Source organism: Heptranchias perlo, chromosome 40, assembly GCF_035084215.1.
Source record: "Heptranchias perlo isolate sHepPer1 chromosome 40, sHepPer1.hap1, whole genome shotgun sequence".
Taxonomy (NCBI): domain Eukaryota; kingdom Metazoa; phylum Chordata; class Chondrichthyes; order Hexanchiformes; family Hexanchidae; genus Heptranchias; species Heptranchias perlo.
This window is the reverse complement of record NC_090364.1, coordinates 16,388,266-16,403,601: the sequence shown is the minus strand read 5'-3', so window position 1 is coordinate 16,403,601 and position 15,336 is coordinate 16,388,266. Positions and strand designations below refer to the sequence as shown.

General features: G+C 41.8%; 1 protein-coding gene across 2 annotated transcripts in view; it reads left to right on the top strand.

Annotated features, from left to right (window-relative positions):
• LOC137305751 (myosin-9-like) overlaps positions 1 to 15,336 on the top strand; it is a 174,565-nt gene that overhangs the window by 40,629 nt on the left and 118,600 nt on the right. For both annotated transcript variants that reach the window (XM_067974701.1, XM_067974700.1), the window contains exon 3: positions 11,302 to 11,458. In XM_067974701.1, coding sequence (XP_067830802.1) covers positions 11,302 to 11,458 — 157 coding nt within the window. The remainder of the gene's footprint in view (positions 1 to 11,301; positions 11,459 to 15,336) is intronic.

The window sequence follows — 15,336 nt, the reverse complement described above, 5'->3', positions numbered from 1 at the left end:
TGGCAGGTGACCACAGAGCTGTTTGCTAATATCTGGCTCTTGCAGCATCAGAAGGTATGACCTGCATCAGACATGGCCATTTTCCTTCCCTTTGCAATTGAAAGGTAGATATTGTGCCACTTTAGGTAATGCATATTGTTGTATCTTAAGATTTTTTCCCCCCCTTTTAGACATGCACACGTGTCCCCATGCAATGTCACTATAATAAGCCATGCATTAGTGAAAGCTGAGTGGAGGAAATAATCTTCTCACAGGAAGGGAAGAAAATCTGAGGCTGTGCCATTTATATTGTCATAGGTAAAGATTAGGAGAGGTATCTGGAAGTAAAATTGATAAATCGATTTCCCGTCCCCCAGGAATTGATAACCACCGTACTCTTCCAGCCTCTACACAGGTGGATTGATCAACCATCAACTTTTTCAGACAGTAACAATTTTCCTTGTGACTCCTGAATAGTTTATTTTCCCTCATAAGCTTGATATCCCTGTCCTTTCACTACTTTTTAAGGATCCTTTTTTAAAAATTATTCTTGACCAATTGATTTTAGCACATGTCTTTACACCATAACTACAAGGTTTCCAGGTGTAATTCACTGCTCAAGATCCAGTTTTCATATTGGTACAGTGCAGTTGACTACACACCACTCGAGCATTCTGTACAGTTTCTAATGGTTGCCCACAAATTCCTTCATGTTAAATGCCTCTTGACAATTGCTATCTTCCATTTATCTTCGTTACTTCAGCCATCTGATAGACTATCCAACGAAGAAGTTATCTGATGTATATGCATGTTACTCACTTGAATATCAATTTATGGGATGTTTTGCTTCTTTTTGTGATTAACTTTTATTGTCTAAGTATTCATTTTCCAATCCGTATTCCAAACTTCTGATTTAAGAGCCTACAAGACAGGAAAAGACCACTGGTCCATTGAGCTCATCTCATCCTCGCAATGGTGAAACATATGCACACCATCAAACCCAGACTGGACATGCAACCTCCTCGGAGAGGCAAAGAAAGAGGGGGATAAAAACCGACGTCCTATTTAGGAAAAAAAACCTCTGGGCAAATTTCTCTCCAACCCCAAATTTCCCTCTGACCCCTAAAGACAATCAAACAAACTCCATGGTGATTATGCTTTTATCAAAAAAGACATTTGTCACGCATGGAGCCCATTCTCCTTTGTATTTGCAGTCAATACTGTATCAATAGTGTATCTTTTAGGATACCAATTTTCATTGATCATGATTCCAATTTAGTCATGCAGACTGTCTCATGAATTTAGAATATCTGTTGCAAAAATTTTGCACTCCCATAATACAGTATACTTGTACTAAAATTCGGTTACTTCTGAATTAGAGTAAAACTACTGTAACCAGCTTCATTTAGGTTCATCCTTTCTCGGAGATATGATTTCAACATGTCTGTAAATTTGGGCTGTCACTTTCTTTGGTGCAGTGATCATAGTATGGATTCCTTCTGTGCTGTACCATTCGGCTCATTTTGCCTGTGCTGGCACTTCGACAGGGCTATCCAATTAGTCCCACTCCATGTCTTTTAAAAAGCATTTGGACAGTTACATGGGGAAGATGGGTATCGAGGGATATGGGCCAAGTGCAGGCAATTGGGACTAGCTTAGTGGTATAAACTGGGCGACATGGACATGTTGGGCCGAAGGGCCTGTTTCCATGTTGTAACTTCTATGATTCTATGATTCTATAGCCCTGTAAATGTTTTCCCTTCAAGCATTTATCCAATTCCCTTTTGGAAGTTACTGCTGAATCTGTTTCCACCACCCTTTCAGGGCGTGCATTCCAGATCATAGAAACATAGAAAATAGGAACAAGAGTAGGCCATTCAGCCCTTCGGGCCTGCTCCGCCATTCAAAACTATCATGGCTGATCGTCTAACTCCGTACTCTATTCCCGCTTTTTCCCCTTATCCCTTGATCCCTTCAGCATTAAGAAATATATCTATCTCCTTCTTGAATACATCTAATGATTTGGCCTCCACTGCCTTCTGTGGTAGAGAATTCCATAGGTTCACCACCCTCTGAGTGAAGAAATTTCTCATCTCAGTTCTAAATGGCATACCCCATATCCTGAGATTATGACCCCTGGTTTTGGACTCCCCAGCCATCGGGAACATCCTCCCTGCATCTAGTCTGTCTAGTCCTGTTAGAATTTTATGTTTCGATGAGATCACCTCTCATTCTTCTAAACTCTAATGAATATAGGCCGAGTCGACCCAATCTCTCATAGGTCAGTCCTGCTATCCTAGGAATCAGTCTGGTAAACCTTTGTTGCACTCCCTCCATGGCAAGGACATCCTTCCTCGGATAAGGAGACCAAAACTGCACACAATACTCCAGATGTGGTCTCACCAAGGCCTTGTATAACTGCAGTAAGACATCCCTGCTCCTGTACTCAAATCCTCTTGCAATGAAGACCAACATACCATTCTCCTTCCTAACTGCTTGCTGCACCTGAATGCTCGCTTTCAGCGACTAGTGTACAAGGACTCGTTGCACCTCCCCTTTTCCCAATTTATCACCATTCAGATAATCTGCCTTTGTTTTTACAACCAAAGTGGATAACCTCACATTTATCCACGTTATACTGCATCTGCCATGTTCTTGCCCACTCACCCAACTTGTCTAAATCACATTGGAGTCTCTTTGCATCCTCCTCACAGCTCACATTCCACCCCAGTTTTGTGTCTTCTGAAAACTGAGTGTACTGGATACAGCAAAGGCTATGGGCCCTGACAACATCCTGGCTGTAGTGCTGAAGACTTGTGCTCCAGAACTAGCTGCGCCTCGAGCCAAGCTGTTCGAGTACAGCTATAACACTGGCATCTACCCGACAATGTGGAAAATTGCCCAGGTATGTCCTGTCCACAAAAAGCAGGACAAATCCAATCTGGCCAATTACCGCCCCATCAGTCTACTCTCAATCATCAGCAAAGTGATGGAAGGTGTCGTCGACAGTGCTATCAAGCGGCACTTACTCACCAATAAGACTACTCACCGATGCTCAGTTTGGGTTCCGCCAGGACCACTCTGCTCCAGACCTCATTACAACCTTGGTCCAAACATGGACAAAAGAGCTGAATTCCAGAGGTGAGGTGAGCGTGACTGCCCTTGACATCAAGGCAGCATTTGACCGAGTGTGGCACCAAGGAGCCCTCGTAAAATTGAAATCAGTGGGAATCGGGGAAAACTGTCCAGTGGCTGGAGTCATACCTAGCACAAAGGAAGATGGTGGTGGTTGTTGGAGGCCAATCATCTCAGCCCCAGGACATTGCTGCAAGAGTTCCTCAGGGCAGTGTCCTAGGCCCAACCATCTTCAGCTGCTTCATCAATGACCTTCCCTCCATCATAAGGTCAGAAATGGAGATGTTCGCTGATGATTGCACAGTGTTCAGTTCCATTCGCAACCCCTCAAATAATGAAGCAGTCCGAGCCCGCATGCAGCAAGACCTGGACAACATCCATGCTTGGGCTGATAAGTGGCAAGTAACATTCGTGCCAGACAAGTGCCAGGCAATGACCATCTCCAACAAGAGAGTGTCTGACCACCTCCCCTTGACATTCAATGGCATTACCATCGCCGAATCCCCCACCATCAACATCCTGGGGGTCACCATTGACCAGAAACTTAACTGGACCAGCCATATAAATACTGTGGCTACAAGAGCAGGTCAGAGGCTGGGTATTCTGTGGCAAGTGACTCACCACCTGACTCCCCAAAGCCTTTCCACCATCTACAAGGCACAAGCCAGGAGTGTGATGGAATACTCTCCACTTGTCTGACTGAGTGCAGCTCCAACAACACTCAAGAAGTTCAACACCATCCAGGACAAAGCAGCTCGCTTGATTGGCATCCCATCCACCACCCTAAACATTCACTCCCTTCACCACCGGCGCACAGTGGCTGCAGTGTGTACCATCCACAGGATGCACTGCAGCAACTCGTCAAGGCTTCTTCGACAGCACCTCCCAAACCCGCGACCTCTACCACCTAGAAGGACAAGAGTATCAGGTACATGGGAACAACACCACCCTCACGTTCCCCTCCAAGTCTCATACCATCCCCACTTGGAAATATATCGCCGTTCCTTCATTGTCGCTGGGTCAAAATCCTGGAACTCCCTTCCTAACATCACTGTGGGAGAACCTTCACCACATGGACTGCAGCGGCTCAAGGCGGCGGCTCACCGCCACCTTCTCAAGGGCAATTAGGGATGGGCAATAAATGCCTGCCTCGCCAGCGACGCCCACATCCCATGAACGAATTTTTTAAAAAACTTGGAAATGTTACATTCCGTTCCCTCATCCAAATCATTGACATATATTGTGAATAGTTGGGGCCCAAGCACTGATCCCTGTGGTACCAAATTGGTCACAGCCTGCCACCCGAGAAAAAGACCCGTTTATTCCTACTCCCTGTTTCCTGTCTGTCAACCAATTCTCAATCCATGCCAGTATATTCCCCCCCAATCCCATGTGCTTTAATTTTGCACACTAACCTCTTGTGTGGGACCTTATCAAAAGCCTTCTGAAAATCCAAGTACACCACATCCACTGGTTTTCCCCTATCTATTCTACTAGTTACATGCTCAAAAAAAACTCCAGTAGATTTGTTAAGCATCGTTTCCCTTTCATAAACCCATGCTGACTTTGTCCGATCCCGTTAATGCCCTTCAAGTGTTCTGTTATCACATCTTTTATAATAGACTCTAGTATTTTCCCCACTACTGATTAGGCTAACTGGTCTGTAATTCCCTGTGTTTTCTCTCCCTTTTTTAAATAATGGGGTTACATTTGCCACCCTCAAGTGTAGGAACTGTTCCAGAGCCTAGAGAATTTTGGAAGATGATCACCAATGCATCCAGGGCCACTTCCTTTAGTACTCTGGGATGTAGATTATCAGGCCCTGGGGATTTGTCAGCCTTTAGCCCCATTAATTTCCCCAGCACTATTTTTTACTAATACTGGTTTCCTTCAGAGTCTCCCTCTCACTCGACCCTTGGTTCCCTAACATTTCTGGCAGGTTATTTGTGTCCTCCTTTGTGAAGACCGAACCAAAATATGTGTTTAATTGTTCTGCCGTTTCTTTGTTCCCTATTATAATTTCCCCCAAATGTAAGGGACCTACATTTGTCTTCACTAATCTTTTTCTCTCGACATATTTATAGAAGCTTTTAGTCAGTTTTTATGTTCCCTGCTAATTTACTGTCATACTCTATTTTTCCCCTCTTAACCAATCTCTGTCCTCCTTTGCTGAATTCTAAACTGCTCCCAATCCTCAGGCTTGCTGCTTTTTCTGGCAATTTTGTGTGTCTCCTCTTTGGATCTAATACTATCCATAATTTCTTTTGTGAGCCACCTTTCCTGTTTTATTTTTGCGCCAGACAGGAATGAATAATTGTTGTAATTCCTGCACATGTTCTTTAAATAATAGCCATTGCCTATCCACCGTCATCCCTTTTAGTAAAGTTTCCCAATCTATCATGGCCAACTCGCACCTCATACTTTCGTAATTTCCTTTATTTAGTTTAGGATTCAACTACTTCACTCCATCTTAATGAGGAATTCTATCATGTTATGGTCGCTCTTCCCTAAGGGACCTCGCACAACAAGATTATTAATTAATCCTTTCTCATTGCACAATACCCAGTCTAGGATCGCCTGTTCTTTAGTTGGTTCCTCAACGTATTGGTCTAGAAAACCATCATGTACACACTCCAGGAATTTCTCCCCCACAGTATTATTGCTAATTTGGTTTTCATCATAACTCGCTACATAAAAAAATGTTTCCTCACGTCGCCTCTGGTTCTTGTGCCAATTACCTTAAATCTGTGTCTCTGGTTACCGACCCTTCTGCCACTGGAAACAGTTTTTTGTTATTTATTCTACCAAAACTGTTAATGATTTTGAACACCTATCAAATCTCCCCATAACCGTCTCTGTTCTAAGAACAACCCCAGCTTCTCCAGTCTCTCCATATAACTGAAGTCCCTCATCCTTGGTACCATTCTAGTAAATCTCCTCTGCACCCTCTCTAAAGCCTTGACACCCTCCCTAAAGTGTGATGCCGGAAGTTGAACACACTACTCCAGCTGGGGCCTAACCAGTGTTTTATAAAGGTTTAGCGTAACTTCCTTGCTTTTGTACTCTGTCTCTATTTATAAAGCCATGGGTCCTGTATGTTTTAACGACCGTCTAAGCTTGTCCTGCCACCTTCAAAGATTTGTTTACATACATCACCAGCTCTGTTCCTGCACTCCTTTCAAAATTGTATAGTTTAGTTTATATTGCCTCTCCTTGTTCTTCCTACCAAAATGTATCACTTCACGCTTCTCTGCGTTAAATTTCATCTGCCGTGTGTCTGCCCACTTCACCAGTCTGACTGTCTGCCTGAAGTCTGTTACTTTCCTCTGCATTGTTTACTACATTTCCGAATTTCGTGTCATCTGCAAACTTTGAAATTATACCCTGTATACCCAAATCCAGGTCATTAATATATATCAAAAATGAAACATAATTTGGTATTGCACAAAAAAAAATGTATTTTAAGCTGAATGCAAAGAATGGATTAACAGTAAGTCTGAGCTCATTTTCATACCAGTCAGAACAGGGCCACACTGCACAATCTAGCTGTGGAGGGGGTTAATTGCTTATTCCTAGCTTATCAGATTCTGGGTGATGGGTGGTCTATAAATTTTTGCTACAGGAAGATGTGCTTTAGCAGCAACAAGCTGTTGGGCAGCTGTAAAGAAAAAAGGAAAAAACATTTCATAAACATACTGATTGCAGAACAGCTCAGTTTACATCCTGTTGACTCCAGCTGCTGGGGTATATTATGGGGACCAAATACTGTTTGTTTGAAAGAAATGAAACGAGGGATAATTGCATTATGAATTTGCCTGAATGGTTGCCAAAATTGGTGCAGTTTTCACAAATCGCCTTGCGGTATATTAAATGCTTTACCACAGCAATTTGCTGTTTCAGTAACTGTTTTGCAATTTTTTTGTTGTAGAGGCTACAATCTTTTGTAATTGGAAGAAACTAAATTGGGATAATGCCTTCCAAAGGCCTCCTTAACAATTTTGAGACCTGGGAGCAAGTCCTCTCCCCTTTGGCCCTCCATTTGAATCGTCCTGTGCTCTTTTGAAGGCAGTGGTTCATTCTTGGTTTCCTGGGTGCCTGCAGCAGTTAGTACTTTGCACAAGTTGTGTAAACCTAGATAGGTTTGGGGGGGCGGGGGGGGGGGGGGGGGGGGGGGAAGGAAGGAAGGAAGGAAGGAAGGAAGGAGAGAGGAGTGCATTAATCAAGCTGTGTACCATGTCCTTGCCTGATGTTTAAAGTTTGAATTTTTGGGCAGGGGTAGAAAGCCTTGTCTTCTTGCCCCTTTCCTTTTTTTCTTTCCTCTAGAATTCTGAAATTAATTGTACTCTATAGCATCCTGGCTGAGGTCTGTTAGTTCTGCACACACCATGGTTCAAACCTGTAAACCTCTGGATAAACAAGACTTACCGTGTGCTATGCTTGCCTTTGAACCTTCGGGGAGCTTCAGAGTACTCCTGACCAGGGCATGGAAGGTTTATATCTGAGACCAAGACTTGTGTCTATGCCAGCATTGTTTTGGTTTAAACTGGCTACTTTTGGTGTGTAAGTTCACTTTCCAATGGTAAGCATAAATGTAAGACCTGTAGTTCCCTACCTATGTAGTCCTTCGGTATTGACTATTGCAGGAACATGAAATAAACACAAAAGGCTAGAAATAAAAAGTGGTTCCTTTAGCATCTAAAAAAGATACGTTAACAATTTTGGATGTAGATCCTTCACCTGAACTGGAGATGGATCTTCACCCAAAGAGTTGATTTTTTTTTTCAGATACTGACTAAAAAGCTGTGTATTCCCACTGTTTTGTTATTCTAGATTTTAGGCATTTGCTTTTTCTCAGTTGCAGAAACACTTTGGCCCCACTTGTTTTAAAAAGCCATGCCAAGGTCAGGACATTTGAAATTTAAATTTTTTTTGGACCAGTGTTGTACAGAGTCCTTTTCAGATGACCTCTAGACTCCGCCTATTGAGGTTAGAAGAATGGGGAAAACAGCAGCTTCAACTTTTCAGTGCCAATTATAAGCTCAGAACAACTGCAGCAGAACATGATAGAATTTCAAAATTGACCAGCAGATCAAATTTCAACCATTTCTAATGATTAGCCTGTATCCCAAACACTACATATAATGTGATTTGTTAAAGTTCATCTAGGATGTCAGATGGATGTCTAAATAAATTTCCAGCACTATACTGAGGGAACAAAAGGTGCTGACTTTCATTAATTTAAGAGTTCTCTATACTTCAACCAAATTCTGAAGTCATTTTACTTATTTTCAAGTTCCAGTTGAGAATTAGAAAGTCATCTGAGCAAAAAGAAAAATATTCTTTAGAATGATAACAACTGGATACCTGTGGCAAGAAGCTTTTTTTAAAACATTCACCAGAGGCATCTAGGCACACAAGATCAAACTTTATGAGCAGTCGGCTGAATTTGAAATGGATTCTGCTTCTATTCCTCCTTTTGGTAGTAATCTATGTGCATGTGGACGGTGTTAAATGTTAAGTGAATAGCCCTGTCCAGCAATTAGACATGAATATCCTGGTGAGATACAAATAATTCAAAATAAGCAGCTGAGTGTATGTGTACTTGCTAAATATGTTCCACAACTAATGTTTTGGGAAACGTATGCAATAGTTGTGATTTCCTTGGCTTCCTGTCATCTGACCATACTGCCTTCCTTATGCTGCCCCTGTAGTAGAGTGAAGATTATGACTGCCTTATTCAGTTGCAGGAAGTCTCTCAAACTGGATACTGACAATATATTCCTAATTGTCCAGTTTTTGGTCTCTCCCTTCCTGCAGGCAGTGATTCTTGCATGGGCATAGCCTTACCTCATCTGAATAGCAGGTTTCCTGTGTAAGCCCAGACAAGTGCACTTTCTAGCAGGGTCATTGGATCCTGATGAGGAAAAGGAGACCTAGGTTTTTCCCCTTTCAATTGATATCAGTTGTCACCTGCTGCCTCACCTGACATCTGGGACATTTCTAGTTGTGTGGTTCAGTACACCACACGTTGTATTTATCCACTGAATCTAGCAATTTTAAATTTATTTTTTACATGTTTTGCACCATGTGCTGGCTTTAAAATCCTCCTTCATGGTCTCAAGTTTCCAGCTGAAGAGGATATCTAACTTGATGTTCCACTCAATATGACAAATCTTGGCCATACTGTTATATAAACTATAAATTACGTATAAATTTCAACATTTAGTTTTAGAACCATGTGTATTCCTCAATAAAATACCTCCAACTTGAGTAAAATTATTTTGTATTTGGCTTCCTTTCAGTGGCTTAGGGAGTAAACACACTGTCCAGTGTAGTTTTGGCCCATAAAAATTGGCAATTTTTTTTCCTATCTATTCCTGCCCTCTTGAAGGTGTTGACTGCTCAAGGCTACAGTTTCACAGTTGCTAAGTGCTCTCTAGTACTTCATATGATTGACTGTTGTCACTCATGTATTAGTCTTGGTGAGTGTTAATGGTGTATTCAGTGGGGTAGTTGTCACAGCCAGCCCCAATCCTGTCCAGTCGGAGCACTGGATCGTGATCACGAGAGGCACCTCCTGTTTTATTTTCATCACCTCCATTCCTTTAGCTCCCCTCCCCAAGGTGCTGAGGCTAATGGTATTGTCTCTAGCAGTCCCCCCTGGTGAGATCAGGTGAAGTAGTAGACTGGGGATTGAACCAAGGACCATCTTGTTATCTATGACTCAGCTAGTCACTGGATGCACTTCTTGAGTGAGCCAAAGTCTTCATTTAATTTCATCAGAGAATGCATCGCAATACAACGGACCTTACTGAAAGCAGTTGGATTAGAATGTGGTTAATTATTTTGAGATCAAACTTAGCCACTTTGAAATGTTTTGGATACAAAAACTACCTTGGTATGAGTTTTGCTGTGGATTGCAGTACTGTTACACAAGGCCACCTATTGCTTCACATAATCCTGCAAGCATTTAAATACATATCAAGTCTTGACGTGTGATGTAGTGAAATTGTGACTTAGTCAAGTGAGATAGGCTGCAGGCACTTGCACTAATAAAAAGCAAGAACAATCTTACATTTATATTGTGCCTTTTATGACCGAAAGACATCCCAAAGCACTTCACAGCCAATTAATTATTTTTGAAACGTAGTCACTTTTGTATTGAGTTAACAAATCTAGTTTAAGAACCCAGTGGTAGGCTCTTAAACACAGCAGCCATGGCTTCCCTTTTAAACATTCGAGTGCCTAAGCCAAGCTACAAATACATATAAAAAGATGTGTTTCTTACTTGAAACTAGATAAATCCTAGCATCTGTCACAATAGCTTGTAAATGTTGTTCATCAAGTGCTTCCAGGTTCCAAGAGAAGATTTCTTACCTACATGGGTCCAGATCTTAAAGTCTCAATTTGGAGGAGGGGGAAGTTCAATTCCAGCTCCAACTGACCATTAGGGCCATCCTAGTCTCCATTATAGGATTTAGAAACCCTGCTCATGTGAAATTGATCCATTTATATTGCTTTGACGATGGAATTGTTATTTAAAATATGAGCAGCATTATTAATGCATAAGACTTTTTATATTGTGCACATAAATTGATTGAATTTGGGCCTACATTTTAAATTTTCCGTTGGACTTTCTTTTATTTCCCCCTGACGGCATTGAATCCTTGACTGGCTGAGGTATCACTCATTCTCCAATACCTTGCTCAAGTAGCTATCATCAATGCATTAGCATTAGTGATAAATTTTGGCAAACTATTTAAGTGCAGGGGGTATTAGAGCTGAGCCCAATCCTGTCTTTACAGGGCATTCACAGATGCACACTTCTAGTAGTGGTTGCTAGACGGTGATAAGCAGTGGGAGCCGTGGTTGACATTTTTTTCTCCCTCACTAACCCAGGTTTTGCGAGGCCATTTGTCCTTACTACCGCCCCAGCTGAGATCATCTAACTCAGCATAGACAAGGGATTGAACCTGGGATATTTGTGTGGCTCAGCTACTCACTGGATAGACCAAGGGTCATCAGAGGAGACATGAACTTATCTTTATCATTCTTTAAGTTTAGCCTTTGCCTTTTGAATACTGCAAGGATGCTGATATTGATGTAATCTAGGTAAAAATGGTGTTCCCCCCCCCCCCCCCCAACCCCTGCAAACATGTATAACTTTGTGCCTTCTATTTTTTTTAGACTTACTCAGGTCTTTTCTGTGTGGTGATCAATCCGTACAAGAATCTGCCTATCTACATGGAGGAGATTGTTGAGATGTACAAGGGAAAAAAACGGCATGAGTTGCCACCCCACATCTATGCCATTGCAGACACTGCATACAGGAGCATGTTGCAAGGTAAGGGTTTTACATTAAGGTACTTCAGTAGCCAACAATTATTACGGTCTTATTACATCTACTATGATTACTTCATTAATATGCAAAGAATTTTTCTTCTGTTAACGCAGGGTAATCGCTGATTCACTAATTTAACACTGCTTGCTTACTGGTTTAATATTTTCTGGTTAAATTTTCTCCCCTCCCTTAGTTTCTTGAAGCTGGTGAATCCTTGCTGGTGTAGGGTCCCAAGGCACCAGTCATCAGGTATCCCTTCCAAAATGTCCCTAATCCATGCATGTACATGAACGGTGAGTGTCAGTAGGCTATTTGACCCAAGATCATAAGCATTTCCGTCTTGCATCATCTTGCAAGATCACTCTCTCCCTGTCCTGTTGTCCTCCAATGTCCATGCATGCACACTTCCAGCATGAGTTGTTGGATAGTGATCAGGAAAGGGACCTCTGGCCAACTTTTTTTTTCTTACTTCAACTTCTATGGAGAAACTAGAGAAGCTGGGATTGTTCTCAGAGCAGAGAAGGTTAAGGGGAGATTTAATAGAGGTGTTCAAAATTGAAGGGGTTTGATAGGGAGAAACTGTTTCCACTGGCAGGTGGGTCAGTAACTAGAAGACATAGATTTAAGATAATTGGCAAAAGAACCAGGGTGGAGGGAGAGATGACCTTTTTTACGTAGCAAGTTATGATCTGGAATGCACTGCCTGAAAGGATGGTGGAAGCAGATTCAATAGTACTTTTCAAAGGGGAATTGGATAGATACTTAAAAAGGAAAACATTGTAGGGCTTTGGGGAAAGAGCAGGGGAGTGGGACTAATTCTTTCAATGAGCCAGCATAGGCATGATGGGCTTCATGGCCTCCTGTGCTGTACGATTCTGAGCAAGGTAGCCATTCAAACTTTGAGATTGCATCGCTGCCTGCAGTTTTTTTTTAATATGATCTCAGCCAGTGCTGCAACACTTTAAATCCATTGTTGGGTGATATTGCAGAACTGCTTATTCTGAGGTCCTATGGTGAATTTCTTTTTATAATTCACCATTCTTCATATTACAATGAAAGGCTGACTTGGAACCTAAAGTGCATGTGCATTTCTTTTATCCTTCAATGTATTAAAAACAAAAACACAAAATGCTGGAAACACCCCAGGTCAGATAAATTCTGTTTTCTCCAGATACCAAGTTTCAGGTGTGGGCCCTTCATCAGAACCGTTCTGATAAAGGGTCCACACCTGAAACTTAGTATCTGTGGAGAAAACAGAATTTATCTGACCTGAGTGTTTCTAGCATTTTGTGTGTATGTTTCAGATTTCCAGTATCTTGCAATTTGTGCAGTGTATTAACTTGGAATGCTGACAATAGCTAGGATGATCTCATCCCTTGTATTCAGGTTTTTATTGGGTGTGGTAGTGCCCTTTGGCTTTATTACAGAGCAGCTTGGAAGCAACATAATGGATAATGGGAAGGAAAGGGAAACTTTCAAGTATATAATGGCTTTATAGTGATTAATACTTAAATGCTTATTCTGTTGGTATGTAGAAATGGTTGGTGTCTGAATTGGTTCCAAACACAATTTTAGATTTGCTTTTTGCCATTTTTAGTGGTAGCTTTCAAAACATATTTCCTGCCCCCCCCCCCCCCCCCACCTTTAGAGATGCTGACACATGATGGAGTATAGTTCCACCAGCACTGGGCACCACCTGGTATCGCACCCGAGTGTCTTCTTTTGTGAGCCTAGATAGGATGGTATACTTTCTATCATTGTTTCAAGAAACACTACCAAATATTTAAACAAACAGAAGTATCCATACGTTGTAGATTGGTGAGTGGTTACTTGCAATTGCTGTAAACTTGCGTGCGCCCTCAGTAACATCAATTATTTTCATTAATTAGTAGAATTCAACTTGCTGATGCCTGAATGGGATTTTTTTAGATTTCCAGCAGTTGTTAAACTTGTACGTTTTAACATTTTGTGCTGATTTCCTAATATAAATCCAATTTTAAGGGTGATTGCCTGTGTCTTAATATCTGAACTCCTCTGATGATGAACTTCCTTTTGACATCCTTCACACATCGATAGCTTTGCGAAAAGAGGCATGTTCTGCATAATTTTGACTGCTTTGAGGCTGTACTCATCTGCAATCACTGATGCAATAAATTGATGTTGAAGTATTGATATTTGCATAGTCAATGATGGGGAGGGAGGTGCAAGATATGAAGGGATAATCTTCCTTTGAAGTAGTGTGACCCATGTTGACCTTTGCTCCCAGGCAGTATAAAGGGTATACTGTAACCTCTGGACACTAGTTTCTCCCCTTTCTTTTCTTCATTCCCCATCCATGGTAGAAACATTACTTTATTGTTTCAACGTCATGTTTTGCTTTCAAATGACTTTTTGATCAGTTATTTTATTCAACAACCCTATTAGTTGAGTTAATTTAAACTTTCTTCATCAATGTTAAGAGTGTTATATTATTGACTGGTGGCTTGTGCAATGATTTCAGGAGGGGAGAGGGGAATAGTCACCTTCATGAGAGCTGGGTAGAAAAATTGAAAATAGGGACAATGCCCTAAACTCAATGTCAAACATCTTCTGTAGAGAAATTGCAGGATTCTGCTGCCTCTGATTTCCATGGAGGCATATGCGGGAGATAGCAGTTTGTCTAGGGGTCTTGCGGAGGCATGACAATTGATCACACAGTATGCAGAATTTAGTAGTGTTTAAAATTCCAGGCGTATAACAAGCAATGCAAAGAATACAGTGGCTTGTTGAGACAAGCTGGCTTTTAGCACCAAAATAGTTGCTGCAGAATAATGAATTTGGGGTTGATGAGCAGGCTGATGGCTCAAGCAAGTCTTGTATATTTTTTTTCCCTTATATGGTGAAGCTTGACAGACTTGCATCACATATGCAAATGTAGGTGAAGGATAAGGTTGGCAGTTGTGTGGAGGATGTGGTGTATGTGTTGGGGAGGGGGGGGAAGGCTCTATAGTATTATCCCTTAGTGCCTTCAGAACATATTGTAAAAACGTTATTGCATAGAATGCGTCAGCATTATTTTTTCTGCCCCACTATAGAACTGAAACGATGTCAATCAGTTACAAATAACATCCTCTGAGTATGATGCTGCACTGTTCTTCCTCTTCCTTCTTGACCTCTGCATCTTTGACAGTCAATCACACCATCATCCTTCAGTGCCTCTCCTCCATTGTCCAGCCCTCGCTTGGATCCACTCTTACCAATCCAACCACGGCCAGACCATCTTGAACAATGGCTTCTGTTCCTGCCTGCACACCGTTGCCTCTAGAGTCCCCCAAAGATTTATCATTGGCCCCCTCTTCCTTATCTACATGCTGCCCTTTGGTGACATCATCCAAAGACATGGGGTTGGGTACATGTATACTGATGACACCCAGTCTACCTCTCCACCACCTCTCTTGTCCCTTCCACTGCCTCTGGTGTTGTCAGACTGCTTGTCCGACATCCAGTCCTAGATGAGCTGCAATTTCCTCCAGTTAAACATTGAGAAGACCAAAATCATTGTTTTCAGCCCTTGCCATAAACTCTGTACCCGGTTCCAGTCCTGAGTTTTGAAATAGAAATGTGAAAACTCAACTGGAAGTTGCCAAGCAGTAACTGTTTTGCTTCTTTACCCCTTTTATTTCATTTGTCATTTGAATGCCTTAAATTGTAAGCTGAAATTTGTAAGTACGCTCTATCCCAAATACCAACATACGAATTAAGAGCAGGAGTAGGCCATTTGGCCCCTCGAGCCTGCTCTGCCATTTGATAAGATCATGGCTGATCTGATTGTGACCTCAACCCTACTTTCCCATCTACCTACTATAACTTTTTGACTCCCTTGTTAATCAGGAATCTATCAA